The following is a 16,059-nucleotide window of genomic DNA, read 5'->3' on the forward strand; positions in this document are numbered from 1 at the left end:
TTTATGTTGGTTGTTATTGCCAGGGGGTGTGGTCAACTCTGCCTGTTTTCTGTTGGTTGTTATTGCCAGGGGGTGTGGTCAACTCTGCCTGTTTTATGTTGGTTGTTATTGCCAGGGGGTGTGGTCAACTCTACCTGTTTTATGTTGGTTGTTATTGCCAGGGGGTGTGGTCAACTCTGCCTGTTTTCTGTTGGTTGTTATTGCCAGGGGGTGTGGTCAACTCTGCCTGTTTTCTGTTGGTTGTTATTGCCAGGGGGTGTGGTCAACTCTGCCTGTTTTCTGTTGGTTGTTATTGCCAGGGGGTGTGGTCAACTCTGCCTGTGAACGAGAAGAAGCTGAACGCCGCCTTCCGTTCTGCCCGCAGCGTCATCCTGGTCTTCTCGGTCAGGGAGAGTGGAAAGTTCCAAGGTAAATATATATATAGTGCAAAACTTATAGTGCACTACTTATAGTGCACTACTTTTCACCAGGGGCCTCATTTATCAAAGGCACAAATAAGACTTTAAAACTAGCGCGTGCCACTTTTCCCACAAAAGGTTGTGATTGGTCCATTTTTTAAAACTCGACAGGAAGGTGGGCGTATCTCCACACGGATCTCAGATCAAGAGAAAGCACAGCTTCTTGTTGTTGATCAATTGTATTGCAACTAAATATAGTTTATTTTGAGGTCGACCTGTGCGTAGTGTACTGAATATGGTCTGTCCTCCTTTGTGTGTAGGTTTTGCCAGGCTGTCCTCGGAGTCTCATCATGGAGGGTCTCCCATCCACTGGGTCCTGCCTGCTGGGATGAACGCCAAGATGCTGGGTGGGGTGTTCAAAATCCACTGGATCTGCAGGTAAACGCTTCTGGCTTATCCTCAAAGACATGAGATGTGTTCCAAATGGCACTCTATTCTCTATAAAGTGCACTCCTTTTGCCCCGGGCCCATCAGATTTAGGTCTAAAGCAGTGCACTACATCGAGTTTGGCGTGTCATTTGGAACTTATCATGTCTTTCCTGACATTGTGGTAGCAGCCAGAAATATGAATATTATTTTTTATTTTAATTTTATTTTTGTGATCTCAGATCTTTTGTAAGACTTATGCATCCCATGATCCGGTTTAAATCTAAATGTTTTCAGACGGGAGTTGCCGTTCACTAAAACGGCTCACCTTTCCAACCCGTGGAACGAACACAAGCCTGTAAAGATCGGCCGAGATGGACAGGTAGACATTCTTCATCTATCTATCTAATGTTGTCCTTGGTCTTTTGGTTCTGCGTCGATCACTTTCTAGAGCTTGTCACTCTAGGATAGTGGGTATGATTCCTGCTGGGGTCAATCATACATTTTGTTAAGTTGCTTTGTATAAAAGCATCTGCTGCCTATACAGTGTATTCGCTAAGTATTCAAAACCCTTGACTTTTTCCACACAAAAAAAAAAACGTTATAGTCCGATCCTAAAAACAGATTAAATAGTTTTCCCCCATCATCAATCTACAAACAATACCCCATAATGACAAATCAATAACAGGTTCTGAGAAATATTAGCAAAAGAACAGAAATATCACATTTACATAAGTATTTAGACCCTAGGGCCTCCCGGGTGGCGCAGTGGTTAAGGGTATTGCAGCGGAAGCTGTGCCACCAGCGACTCCTGTGGCGATCCGGGCGCAGTGCGCGCAAACCAAGGTTGCCTCGTGTACAGTTTCCTCCGACGCATTGGTGCGGCTGGCTTCCGGGTTGGATGCGCGCTATAATTAATATATGCCATTTAGCGGCTTGGTTGGGTCATGTGTTTTCTACGAGGACGGTCCCGGAATTCAACCTCAGTCTCTCCCGATGCTCTACCAACTGAGTTGTAGCGATGAGACAAGATAGTAGCTACTAAACAATTGGACACCACGAAATTGGGGAGAAAAAGGGGTTTTAAAAGTATTCAGACCCTTTACTTCTGAAATCCCATTAACAGGATGGATATGACAACAGCTAATGAAAGTGCAGGGCGCCAAATTCAAAACAACAGTAATCTCATAATTAAAATTCCTCAAACATACATGTATCTTATAACCATTTTAAATGTAATCTTGTTGTTAATCCCACCACAGTGTCCGATTTCAAATAGGCTTTACAGCGAAAGCACCACAAACAATTATGTTAGGTCACCACCCAGCCACAGAAAAACACAGCCATTTTTCCAGCCAAAGAGAGGAGTCACAAAATAGAGATAAAATTAATCACTAACCTTTGATGATCTTCATCAGATGACACTCATAGGACCTCATGTTACACAATACATGTGTGTTTTGTTTGATAAAGTTCACATTTATAAAAAACAAATGTGTTTACATTGGCGCGTTACGTTCACTAGTTCCAAAAACATCCAGTGATTTTTGCATAGCCACATCGAAATACTCATCTTAAGTGTAGATGATAATACAAGTTCAACACCTGGAATTATAGATATACCTCTCCTTAATGCAACCGCTGTGTCTGATTTCAAAGAAACTTTACGGAAAAAGCAAACCATGCAATAATCTGAGGCGGCGCTCAGAAAAATAATACAATTAGCTGCCATGTTGTAGCCAACAGAAACCAGAAATCACATGCTAAATATTCCCTTACCTTTGATGATCTTCATCAGAATGCACTCCCAGGAATCCCAGGTCCACAATAAATGCTTGATTTGTTCGATAATATCCGTTATTTATGTCCAATTAGCTACTTTTGTTAGCGCGTTTGGTACACCTATCCAAACGCTGGTGCAGGTTCCCGCATAACCTAGGACAAAAAGTTATATTACAGGTCGAAGAAACATTTCAAACTAAGTTTAGAATAAATCTTTAGGGTGTTGTTATCATAACTCTTCAATAAAGTTCCAACCAGAGAATTCCTTTGTGTCTAGAGATGCAATGAAACGCAGGTCATTCAGCTCTTATTCAGGCCCACAACACAGAAGCCTCATTCAAGTTTCTAAAGACGGTTGACATCTAGTGGAAGCCCTAGGAAGTGCAACTTCATCCATATCCCACTGTGAATTCAATAGGGCCACGGTTGAAAATCGACCAACCTCAGATTTCTCACTTCCTGTTTGGATTTCTTCTCAGGTTTTTGCCTGCCATATGAGTTATGTTATACTCACAGACGTCATTCAAACAGTTTTAGAAACCTCAGAGTGTTTTCTATCCAATACTACTAATAATATGCATATATTAGCAACTGTTTTTGAATAAGGTTATACTATAACAATGTGGAAAAAGAGAATGGGGTCATGAATACTTTCACAATGCTCTGTATTTTATATTGATTTATTTTCACACTAATTCTAATTGAGTGTTATTTAAAATGTTTATCTACTGATCTGTGTTTCCCCCCTCCTCGGGACCACCAGGAGATCGAACCAGGGTGTGGGATGCAGCTGTGCATGCTGTTCCCCCAGGACGAGAGCATTGACTTGTATCAAGTTATTCATAAAATGCGACACAAGCGAAGGATGCCTTCGGAGCCGCGTTCTCGAGGACGCCCGCCGCACAGAGAACCCGCCCGAGGCGACCTGGGAAGGTTAGAAATATTCTTTGGACTGCTAGTGAGCTCTGGTGTCGGCGTGACATGATGCCCGGAGCAGTGTTCTGATCCGATGGTCTAACCGCCCCTTCCAGAATGCTCACATCACATCCCAGCGAAGAGGGAAACCTGCTGACATCCTCTGGGCTGTTGCTAAGGACCCCGTACCACAGCACCACAGTATCTATGGGCCGGGCCATTCTTAACCCCAGTATCTATGGGCCGGGCCAGTCTTAACCCCAGTATCTATGGGCCGGGCCAGTCTTAACCCCAGTATCTATGGGCCGGGCCAGTCTTAACCCCAGTATCTATGGGCCGGGCCAGTCTTAACCCCAGTATCTATGGGCCGGGCCAGTCTTAACCCCAGTATCTATGGGCCGGGCCAGTCTTAACCCCAGTATCTATGGGCCGGGCCAGTCTTAACCCCAGTATCTATGGGCCGGGCCAGTCTTAACCCCAGTATCTATGGGCCGGGCCAGTCTTAACCCCAGTATCTATGGGCCGGGCCAGTCTTAACCCCAGTATCTATGGGCCGGGCCAGTCTTAACCCCAGTATCTATGGGCCGGGCCGTTGCTAACCCCAGTATCTATGGGCCGGGGCCGTTGCTAACCCCAGTATCTATGGGCCGGGGCCGTTGCTAACCCCAGTATCTATGGGCCGGGCCGTTGCTAACCCCAGTATCTATGGGCCGGGGCCGTTGCTAACCCCAGTATCTATGGGCCGGGGCCGTTGCTAACCCCAGTATCTATGGGCCGGGGCCGTTGCTAACCCCAGTATCTATGGGCCGGGGCCGTTGCTAACCCCAGTATCTATGGGCCGGGGCCGTTGCTAACCCCAGTATCTATGGGCCGGGGCCGTTGCTAACCCCAGTATCTATGGGCCGGGGCCGTTGCTAACCCCAGTATCTATGGGCCGGGCCGTTGCTAACCCCAGTATCTATGGGCCGGGCCGTTGCTAGTAGGCTGAGTGTGGCTTGTCTCTCTCTACAGGTGATGGTGGTTAATTAGTTTGATCTCTCAATATAAAGAATGCCATTTTAATTTATACCATCATGATACTTAAAACCACTTAAGTTGTAGTTGCGTTTTAATACATTTTGTCTTCAGGTTTGCTTGAATGAATTTGTCTAGATAAGTTTGTTTTTTAAAAATTTGTTCCCGAAGCCTTTTCTTTCAGGAGTATCCTGGCGAGTTAACCTAGTCATATATGGGACTTAGAAAAAGGAGCAGAAGATGACGCGTGGATTTGAGTGGGGAGAATGATGATGCTGTCTTAAATGCTTCCAGGGGACATTCCTCTCCCTCCATGGGCCATTTATTGAATATACATAATGTATACCTGTGGTGAAATCTACACTACTGCTGTGTGTGCCTGTAGCTTCAGATGGGCAGGGGTGGGTGTCTATCTACAAAGCTACCTGGAAAGGGAGTTTAAAAAAACGTTGGAAAGCGGTAGGCCTTTTGGGAGACCTGGCGACAACCTAGAGAGAGAGAGGGAGAGAGAGGGCTTGGCTCTGCTGTGTGGTTCTCTCTACCTCCTGTTGCTATGCTCCATTTACACCAGCGATCCAAATCCCTTCAAGAGATCATATACCCGCAAAAACATTTTGGTTAATGGTCGGTCACTGCCCCCCCCTCCCCCTCCCCACACAACCAAACAGGACTGAAGATGGTTGTGGTGCTGAGAGAGCCTGCCAGCCGTTTCTTGTTAAAGTTTCTTCATCTGGAATGAATGGCACCTGGTGGTAGGTGGTTAGAGAAACCTAAAGGACTAGGTTAGGAGTGTTTCCTGAAGGACAGGAGTGTTTCCATACCCTAACCTAAAGGACTAGGTTAGGAGTGTTTCCTAAAGGACAGGAGTGTTTCCATACCCTAACCTAAAGGACAGGAGTGTTTCCATACCCTGACCTAAAGGACTAGGTTAGGAGTGTTTCCTAAAGGACAGGAGTGTTTCCGTACCCTAACCTAAAGGACAGGAGTGTTTCCATACCCTAACCTAAAGGACTAGGTTAGGAGTGTTTCCTAAAGGACAGGAGTGTTTCCATACCCTGGCCTAAAGGACTAGGTTAGGAGTGTTTCCTAAAGGACAGGAGTGTTTCCATACCCTAACCTAAAGGACTGAGAATAAGGTAGGAGGAGACCCACTGGCAGAATGATACAACCCCACTCCTTTCCTTTTTAAGGCCTCAATGGACTGAGAATAACACCACAAGGAAGGGACGTTCTAAAAGCAAAAGGGGGGCGTCGCCTTTTTGGTTTTACAAAATGGCCGACGTGAAGTTCATCCCCTGGTCTTTTCGATTGCAATGGACTGCATCAATCACCCTTATCAATCGCCCCCTTTGCCCTCCCCAGCCCGGCCCCATCCTTGTAATGTCTTTGTGGCTGTAGACCCTAAACCGTAAGATGGACTGTCTATATGAACTTTAAATATCTTTATGTGTCAACGGTAACGGGTCACAAAACTACAAGAAAGCGGTATGTTACAATTTTAACCGGCTCTTTCTTCATTTTCCTGTAGACAGTCATTATCCCAGCTGTAAAAACAAACAAAACAACATTTTAGCATCTGGTTGATTTAAAAAAAAAAAAAAATTGAACATGGAAAGTTGTGTTGTGGAGTAATGATCATTCACTTAGTGCTAACTTGGTTATTGATGGCTAGTCAGAAGCTGTTAGAATAGAACTCTAGCTCCTTATTGGAGACAAGTGATATACCCCAAACTATCCCCAAACAGGTAACTAGGGTGTACTTCCAATAGTTACAGTACAGTACACATCCTGTTTTAGTTACAGAATGAGTTGAACTATCATTGGACCGATCTTAACAAAAACAACTTACTGGTCAATTCACTGTTTTAATGGAACTGTCCACAACCAGTAAGATATCATTCAGAATATAATGGTTGATTCAGTCAGTTAGCATTCAGAATATAATGGTTGATTCAGTCAGTTAGCATTCAGAATATAATGGTTGATTCAGTCAGTTAGCATTCAGAATATAATGGTTGATTCAGTCAGTTAGCATTCAGAATATAATGGTTGATTCAGTCAGTTAGCATTCAGAATATAATGGTTGATTCAGTCAGTTAGCATTCAGAATATAATGGTTGATTCAGTCAGTTAGCATTCAGAATATAATGGTTGATTCAGTCAGATAGCATTCAGAATATAATGGTTGATTGATGCAGTCTGCTCATTATAACTGTCTCTACATGTTTAGTGTTTATTTATTTTAAATAAGTATTTGGGAATACTGTGAAATGCATCCTGAATTTGGTCATGAATTAAGTTTCCCCCTTTATGGAGGAGGATGAGATCAGAAGAGACAGAATGGTGATGTGGCTAAAAATATATTTGTTTCTCAATCTGTCAATAGATGTTTTTTTTTTGTGTGTTTTTTGACTAGTTCATGTAAATGTTTTGGTGTATAGATGTATACATATGCTTTTCAGATGATACTAGATGTTTTACACAGTTCTATTATGACTTAGGGCAACTAGGATGCTGTGCTGTATCGTGGTGCTTGTCTCAATTGTTTACCTAATTCATGTAGGCGTCGGTCCGAGGAATATGACATTCACAACAGAAAACGCCCAAGGATTGACTATCCAGCCGAGTTCCCACAGAGACCAGGTTACTATTACTGCCATATGTATTGGGCCAGCATGGACATGTATCCCAGATGGCCCCTATTCCCTATATAGTGCACTACTTTAGACCAGGGTCCAAGTGGCTCTGGTCAAAAGCAGTGTGTGTATATTTTTTTTAAAACATTTTATTTGATAATTATTTAAGGAACTGGGCCGTTTGGGCACACAACTAGTAATTGTATTGGTACCGGTCAATGTCAGTTATAAGGACGAGCTGGACCAACAGGAATGTCGGCCGTGTGCAGTAGATCTCCTGCTGGGTGTCGACGAACGATTGTGATCGAACATGAAGACACGTCTGGAAATGGAACAGAAAATGCCGGCCATTGTGGTCGGGAGGTGACAGTACGGCCACCCGCTGTGCAGCGCCGACGTTTGTGTTGGTCTGTCTTGTCCTTTTACTGGTATCTGAACGATGTACCCACGAAACGTGCTTGAGTTTACCAGTAAAGCTCCTTTTGAAATCAACATCTGCAACAAATGAAACAGAGTTGAAGCCAGATCCAGGTGACCGATGTTTAGCCTAGCCGACTTATTACTGTTATCAGTTTACTGTAGTGGCAAGAGGTTAGATTTAATGTCCCAATTTTCCGTGTGATATTTTCCACTTTGGATGTTATGAATCAGAGTAGGAGGTTGTAAGTAAGTATTGATTTTTTAAAAAACTTTTCTTATTGACTACCGATGTAGCAGAATTAGGACAAAACATGTTGAAATTGGCAACTTGTGTGTCTGTAAACACAGATGTTCCACAGGGACATCTGAACATGATTCGCCAGTCGGAGTAAATCAGCTTTCTCTCTTTACACAGGCTTTATGCCAGTTCCACGTAACCCGCCAGTTGACCGGTAAGTACCTGACCTAACTCACCGTGGACCCCAAATCTTAAACCCCCCCCCCCCCAGGCTCTAGTGTAGACTGACATAACTCACCGTGGACCCCAAATCTAAACCCCCCCCAGGCTCTAGTGTAGACTGACATAACTCACCGTGGACCCCAAATCTAACCCCCCCCCCCCAGGCTCTAGTGTAGACTGACATAACTCACCGTGGACCCCAAATCTAAACCCCCCCCCCACTTATTTTTTTTGGTTACTACATGATTCCATGTGTTATTTTGTAGTTTTGATGTCTTAACTATTATTCCACAATGTAGAAAATAGTACAAAATAAAGAAAAACCATGGAATGTTCTAAAAGTGGCTTCTCTAGTTACTCCGGCGGCTCCTCTAGTTACTCCGGCGGCTCCTCTAGTTACTCCGGCGGCTCCTCTAGTTACTCCGGCGGCTCCTCTAGTTACCCCGGCGGCTCCTCTAGTTACTCCGGCGGCTCCTCTAGTTACTCCGGCGGCTCCTCTAGTTACTCCGGCGGCTCCTCTAGTTACCCCGGCGGCTCCTCTAGTTACCCCGGCGGCTCCTCTAGTTACCCCGGCGGCTCCTCTAGTTACCCCGGCGGCTCCTCTAGTTACCCCGGCGGCTCCTCTAGTTACCCCGGCGGCTCCTCTAGTTACCCCGGCGGCTCCTCTAGTTACTCCGGCGGCTCCTCTAGTTACTCCGGCGGCTCCTCTAGTTACTCCGGCGGCTCCTCTAGTTACTCCGGCGGCTCCTCGAGTTACCCCGGCGGCTCCTCGAGTTACCCCGGCGGCTCCTCGAGGGTTACCCCGGCGGCTCCTCGAGTTACCCCGGCGGCTCCTCGAGTTACCCCGGCGGCTCCTCGAGTTACCCCGGCGGCTCCTCGAGTTACCCCGGCGGCTCCTCGAGTTACCCCGGCGGCTCCTCGAGTTACCCCGGCGGCTCCTCGAGTTACCGGAGTAACCTACCCAGCATGATTTTACAATGGAATGTGGCCTCCATTCGCTTTTCCAGTGCATACGGATGACATGTTCCCCCCCCCCCCCGCCTATTTGATAATGGGCCTTTTTTTTCCTAAATCCAAACAAATTTGACATATTAGTGAAGACTAGATTAAATTGAGTATAGTTTGATGGGTGAAAAGGTGATCACTTGATGAGGCACAAGCAGTTTTTTTTTTTTGCGACTTTTTCAAATGGCCGATTTAGTTGAATCCTGCAGCCCATTTATGTTTTGATTTCTAAGACTTTCTGAGGTTTGTATCGTTCAAAACTAAAGTTGCCAAATAACTCTAAATCTAGTGTATAGGACCCGTTTCAAATGATCATTTTGACGCTCAACATAGCCACTTCATATGCGCACACATTCTATAAAATAATGTAACGGGGACCTATGAGCATTTCAGCTAAATGAATACGCCGACAACCTATGGCACGGAGCATAGCCAGATAACAGACTATTTCTTTTCTTAAAATGATAACTTTTCTTTTAAACCTGCCTAAAATAATGGATTTATTGTGATGTTGTATAATAAATTGACTTTTTTTAAATGTAGATTTTTCAGAGATTCTGCATCAGTGGCTTGTAGGCTATGCGTGGAAGCCAGGAGATGCTAAATGTGTTGGTTAATTAACGGTAAATTACTGTGAGACCGGCAGTCATTTCCATGATAATAACCGGCTGACAAAATGTAATGACCGCCCTGGCCCTCCCCCTCTCCACCAACCCTGCCCTGGCCCTCCCCCTCTCCACCAACCCTTCCCTGGCCCACCCCTCTTCCACCACCAACCCTTCCCTGGCCCACCCCTCTCCACCAACCCTTCCCTGGCCCACCCCTCTCCACCAACCCTTCCCTGGCCCTCCCCCTCTCCACCAACCCTTCCCTGGCCCTCCCCCTCTCCACCAACCCTTCCCTGGCCCTCCCCTCTCCACCAACCCTTCCCTGGCCCTCCCCCTCTCCACCAACCCTTCCCTGGCCCACCCCCTCTCCACCAACCCTTCCCTGGCCCACCCCCTCTCCACCACCCCTTCCCTGGCCCACCCCCTCTCCACCACCCCTTCCCTGGCCCACCCCTCTCCACCACCCCTTCCCTGGCCCACCCCTCTCCACCAACCCTTCCCGGCCCTCCCACCAACCCTTCCCGGCCCTCTCCACCAACCCTGCCCCGGCCTTCTCCACCAACCCTGCCCCGGCCCCCTCCACCAACCCTTCCCCGGCCCTCTCCACCAACCCTTCCCCGGCCCTCTCCACCAACCCTCCCCCTCCCCAGACATTAACCAGTAGTAACTTCATTTCCCCAGGCGCTTCCCAACTGGAGTAAGAAGAGATGTGTTTCTCAATGGGGTGAGTTCAGTAAATGTACACTACATCACCAAAGGTATGTGAACACCTACTTGTTAAACATCTCATTCCAAAATCATGGCCATTAATATGGACTTGGTCCTCCCTTTTAGTCCCATAACAGCCTCCACTCTTCTGGGAAGGCTTTCCACTAGATGATGGAACATTGCTGCTTTAACAGCCTCCACTCTTCTGGGAAGGCTTTCCACTAGATGTAGGAACATTGCTGCTATAACAGCCTCCACTCTTCTGGGAAGGCTTTTCACTAGATGTTGGAACGTTGCTGCTTTAACAGCCTCCACTCTTCTGGGAAGGCTTTTCACTAGATGTTGGAACATTGCTGCTTTAACAGCCTCCACTCTTCTGGGAAGGCTTTTCACTAGATGTTGGAACATTGCTGCTTTAACAGCCTCTACTCTTCTGGGAAGGCTTTCCACTAGATGTTGGAACGTTGCTGCTTTAACAGCCTCCACTCTTCTGGGAAGGCTTTCCACTAGATGATGGAATGTTGCTGCTGGTACTTGCTTCCATTCAGCCACGAGCATAAGGAAGGTCCGGTGCTGATGTTGGGCGATTAGGCCGGGCTCACAGTCAGCGTTCCAATTCATCGCAAAGGTTGAGGTCAGGGCTCTGTGCAGACCAGTCAAGTTCTTCCACACCGTTCGACAAACCATTTCTGGTTTGTGCACGGGGGAATTGTCATGCTGAAACAGGAAAGCACCTTCCCCGAACTATTGCCACAAAGTTGGGAGCCATCTAGAATGTCATTGTATACTGTAGTGTTAAGATTTCCCTTCACTGGAACTGAGGCCGAGCCCAAACCATGAAAAACAGCCCCAGACTATTATTCCTCATCCACCAAACTTTACAGTTGGCACTATTCATAGGGGCAGGTAGCGTTTCCTGGCATCCGCCAAACCCAGATTCATCTGTCCGACTGCCAGATGGTGAAGCTTGAAACATCACTCCAGAGAATGAGTTTCCACTGCTCCAGAGTCCAATGGTGGCTTTACACCACTGATCTTAGGCTTGTGTGCGGCTGCTGGGCCATGGAAACCCATTTCATGAAGCTCCTGATGAACAGCACCCGACAGTCTCGTTCTGTGAGCTTGTGTAGCCTACCACTTCGAGGCACAGCCGTTGTTGCTCCTAGATGTTTCCACTTCACAATAACAACACTTACAGTTGAGCGGGGCAGCTCTAGCAGGGCAGAAATCTGACAAACTAACTTGTTGGAAAGGTGGCATCCTAAGGCAGTGCCTCGTTGACAGTCACTGAGCTTTTCCGTAAGGCCGTTCTACTGCCAATGTTTGTCTATGGAGATTGCATGGCAGTATGCTCGATTGTATTCACCTGTCAGCAACGGGGGCGGGGGGTGGCTGAAATAGCTGAATCCACTAATTTGAAGGGGTGTCCACATACTTTTGTGTGTGTATATAGTCATTGATATTAACACACAGTTCATTTTATTCACTCCTCATTGATATTATCATGTGTTTTGTTATCCCCAGTCCTACAACGATTACATGAGAGAGTTCCACCACACCATTGGGCCTCCTCCTCCTTGGCAAGGAATGGTATGTTCTAGAAGTTTGGTTCATAGAGCTATAGAGTGCTCTAAGTAATATGGTTTAATATAGACATAAGACCAAAGGCCTATTAATGCTACCTGAGAGATACCTGTCTGGTCGAAACGCGGTGCAGTACATCACCTGTTAATAAGTTACACTGACCTGAGAGATACCTGTCTGGTCAAAACGCGGTGCAGTACATCACCTGTTAATATGTTACACTGACCTGAGAGATGCCTGTCTGGTCAAAACGCGGTGCAGTACATCACCTGTTAATATGTTACACTGACCTGAGAGATGCCTGTCTGGTCAAAACGCGGTGCAGTACATCACCTGTTAATATGTTACACTGACCTGAGAGATGCCTGTCTGGTCAAAAGTACATCACCTGTTAATATGTTACACTGACCTGAGAGATGCAGTACATCACCTGTTAATATGTTACACTGACCTGAGAGATGCCTGTCTGGTCAAAACGCGGTGCAGTACATCACCTGTTAATAAGTTACACTGACCTGAGAGATGCCTGTCTGGTCAAAACGCGGTGCAGTACATCACCTAATAAGTTACACTAATCTGCTCCTGTCTGTATAATAGTCAGTATTTTGGGTGAATCTCTGAAGTTTCTCATCAGTCTCTAGTTTGTTAATGACCCATCTCTTCAGAAGACTTTATGTAATATTCGTTTGTTAAATTTACATGCAACTCATTTTACGTACATGGCTCTTCAATTTTTGTTTACCGTAGTTACATAGCAAATACATTGATTTTGTTCTTTTTAATTGATCCTACCTGCCATTTTTAAGAGGTTTTCCTTGCCACTGACTTCATTCATAGTGTCATTTAAAAACCATCTCCCCTGTAGGCGCCGTACCCTGGGATGGAGCAGCCACCTCACCACCCGTTCTACCAGCACCATCCTCCACCTCCCCAGGCACATCCCCCGTACACTGGGCACCACCCTGTACCACACGACGCCCGCTTCAGGGAGAAGAGAGTTGTACGCTCCTTCAGCTCTACCCTGGTACAGCTCGTTTCTGTCCTGGTTTAAATGTGTAGTGGACGTAGTATAGCCTGAACACCACCTCTCTCTCTCATTTGGGATGTAGTATAGCCTGAACACCACCACCTCTCTCTCTCTCATTTGGGACGTAGTATAGCCTGGACACCACCACCTCTCTCTCTCTCATTTGGGACGTAGTATAGCCTGGACACCACCATCTCTCTCTCTCTCATTTGGGATGTAGTATAGCCTGAACACCACCACCTCTCTCTCTCTCTCTCTCTCATTTGGGACGTAGTATAGCCTGAACACCACCTCTCTCTCTCTCTCTCTCATTTGGGACGTAGTATAGCCTGAACACCACCATCTCTCTCTCTCTCATTTGGGATGTAGTATAGCCTGAACACCACCATCTCTCTCTCTCTCTCTCATTTGGGACGTAGTATAGCCTGAACACCACCATCTCTCTCTCTCATTTGGGATGTAGTATAGCCTGAACACCACCATCTCTCTCTCTCTCTCTCATTTGGGATGTAGTATAGCCTGAACACCACCATCTCTCTCTCTCTCTCATTTGGGATGTAGTATAGCCTGAACACCACCATCTCTCTCTCTCTCATTTGGGATGTAGTATAGCCTGAACACCACCACCTCTCTTGCTCTCTCTCTCTTTTGGGACGTAGTATAGCCTGAACACCACCACCTCTCTCTCTCTCTCTCATTTGGGATGTAGTATAGCCTGAACACCACCATCCCTCTCTCTCCCTCTGCAGCATGACTACGACATGCGGGTGGATGACTTCCTGAGACGGACCCAGGCCGTGGTGACAGGTCGCCGCAGCCGCCCCAGAGAACGAGACCGGCAGAGGGAGCGAGAACGGCCCCGGGATGCCCGGCGGGACCGCGACAGAGACCGTGGACGCGAACGTGACCGAGAGAGAGACCGGATCAGAGACCGGGAGAAGGAGAGGGGGCGCTACAGGAGATAATCAGGGACTAAATCAAATCAAACAAGAAGTCCTGTGGTAGTTTCTCTGACCTTGTCATTTCTTTTCTTTTTGTTTTTCTTCCATTTTGTTTTATTATATTTTTTTAAGAATCTGAACTGTTCTGAGTGATTGTTCTGTTTTACATTGTGCTGTGAAGTCGCCTCATGTCTATCATGCATGCAGTGTAACTGAACTAACTGGGGGGGAGACAAATTTTTAGTTCATCTTATTTTGGAGGAGACGCGGTTAAGAGCATTTAACTATTTGGAGCTGGTTTTCGTCTCTTCTTCCTGTCCCCGACTTTCAGTGTTGAATGCCAGTCTTTTTTGCGTGTATTTTTTTAGGAAGGGACTGATCCATTTGTCACATTTTGTCTTTTGTGCTGTTCATACTTGTACATGGTTCAAGTGAAGATCTCTACTGACATGGGTATAATTGTGTTGTACTGAATCTGACTGGCAGTGTTGTTGCGAGTCACTTTTTTTGCCTTTAAAAAAAAAATGTCAAGCCATTTTTATTTTTTTTCTAGTGTTTTGACTAATCTGGAAGCAAAAAGCAATATTGTTGTTATGATCGTTTCCTTTCGGGAAGTTTAAACCAATCAGTGTAAAGTTTAGAGAACCTGCAAGGTTTTTGTCGGGGACGGGGGAATAAGGTATCGCTTTGTCTTGGATGACTGTTTTGTACAAAAAACAAACAAATTAAATACTATTGAGTGTTTTACTACTGGCGTCAGTTTGAGTAAACCATGTTTTGATTAATTCACTTTACATTCAAGGTTTTACCTTTCTGACTTTCTGCCGGTTTGCAGAGGAAATATTAATCGTAAGATCAACAATTGCAATACACATCAGTCAGATTTAAATGTTTGGGAAAACTAGTGACATTTTAGGCCTTATGTTTGGGCTCCCGAGTGGCGCAGCGGTCTAAAGCACTGCCTCTCAGTGCATCACTACAGACCCTGGTTCAGCGGTCTAAGACACTGCATCAGTGTTAGAGGAGTCACTACAGACCCTGGTTCAGCGGTCTAAGACACTGCATCCCAGTGCTAGAGGAGTCACTACAGACCCTGGTTCAGCGGTCTAAGACACTGCATCAGTGCTAGAGGAGTCACTACAGACCCTGGTTCAGCGGTCTAAGACACTGCATCAGTGTTAGAGGAGTCACTACAGACCCTGGTTCAGCGGTCTAAGACACTGCATCAGTGTTAGAGGAGTCACTACAGACCCTGGTTCAGCGGTCTAAGACACTGCATCCCAGTGCTAGAGGAGTCACTACAGACCCTGGTTCAGCGGTCTAAGACACTGCATCAGTGTTAGAGGAGTCACTACAGACCCTGGTTCAGCGGTCTAAGACACTGCCTCTCAGTGCATCACTACAGACCCTGGTTCAGCGGTCTAAGACACTGCATCAGTGCTAGAGGCGTCACTACAGACCCTGGTTCAGCGGTCTAAGACACTGCCTCTCAGTGCATCACTACAGACCCTGGTTCAGCGGTCTAAGACACTGCATCAGTGTTAGAGGAGTCACTACAGACCCTGATTCGATCCCGGGCTATATCACAAACGGCTGTTATCGGGAGTCCCATAGGGTGGCGCACGGTTATCCGGGTTAGGGGAGGGTAGGTCATCATTGTAAAATAATAATGAAGTGGAAATGTCAAGGAGCGACAGCGGCTCAGCCACGAAGTGGTAGACCACAGAAGGGAACCCGGCGAGTGCTGAAACGCGTAGCACGTAAAAACCGTCTGTCCTCTGTTGCAACATTCACAACCGAGTTCCAAACTGCCTCTGGAAGCAACGTCAGTACAATAACTTCGGGAGGTACATGAAATGGGTTTCCGTGGCCGAGCAGCTGCACACAAGCCTAAGATCACCATGCGCAATGCCAAGCGGTGGCTGGTGTGGTGTAAAGCTCACCGCCATTGGATTCTGGAGCATTGGAAACACGTTCTCTGGAGTGATGATTCACACTTCACCATCTGGCAGTCCGATGGACGAATATGGGTTTAGCGGATGCTAAGAGAACGCTACCTGCCCGAATGCATGGTGCCAACTGTAAAGTTTGGTGGAGGACAAATGAATGTCTCTGGCTGTTTTTCATGGTTCAGA

At 46.5% G+C, this 16,059-nt stretch overlaps 1 protein-coding gene across 1 annotated transcript in view; it reads left to right on the forward strand.

The window, feature by feature from the left end:
- The window catches only part of ythdc1 (YTH domain containing 1), a 33,503-nt gene extending 18,832 nt beyond the window's left edge, over positions 1–14,671 (forward strand). Inside the window, exons 6-15 of the mRNA XM_046290686.1 lie at positions 300–408; positions 719–836; positions 1,122–1,206; positions 3,370–3,539; positions 7,099–7,178; positions 8,007–8,043; positions 10,346–10,388; positions 11,897–11,962; positions 12,822–12,980; positions 13,733–14,671. Of these exons, the coding sequence (XP_046146642.1) occupies positions 300–408; positions 719–836; positions 1,122–1,206; positions 3,370–3,539; positions 7,099–7,178; positions 8,007–8,043; positions 10,346–10,388; positions 11,897–11,962; positions 12,822–12,980; positions 13,733–13,948 (1,083 nt within the window). The 3' untranslated portion in view covers positions 13,949–14,671. The remainder of the gene's footprint in view (positions 1–299; positions 409–718; positions 837–1,121; positions 1,207–3,369; positions 3,540–7,098; positions 7,179–8,006; positions 8,044–10,345; positions 10,389–11,896; positions 11,963–12,821; positions 12,981–13,732) is intronic.
- The last annotated feature ends 1,388 nt before the right edge of the window (positions 14,672–16,059 follow it).

This window comes from Oncorhynchus gorbuscha, linkage group LG11 (genome assembly GCF_021184085.1).
Source record: "Oncorhynchus gorbuscha isolate QuinsamMale2020 ecotype Even-year linkage group LG11, OgorEven_v1.0, whole genome shotgun sequence".
NCBI lineage: Eukaryota > Metazoa > Chordata > Actinopteri > Salmoniformes > Salmonidae > Oncorhynchus > Oncorhynchus gorbuscha.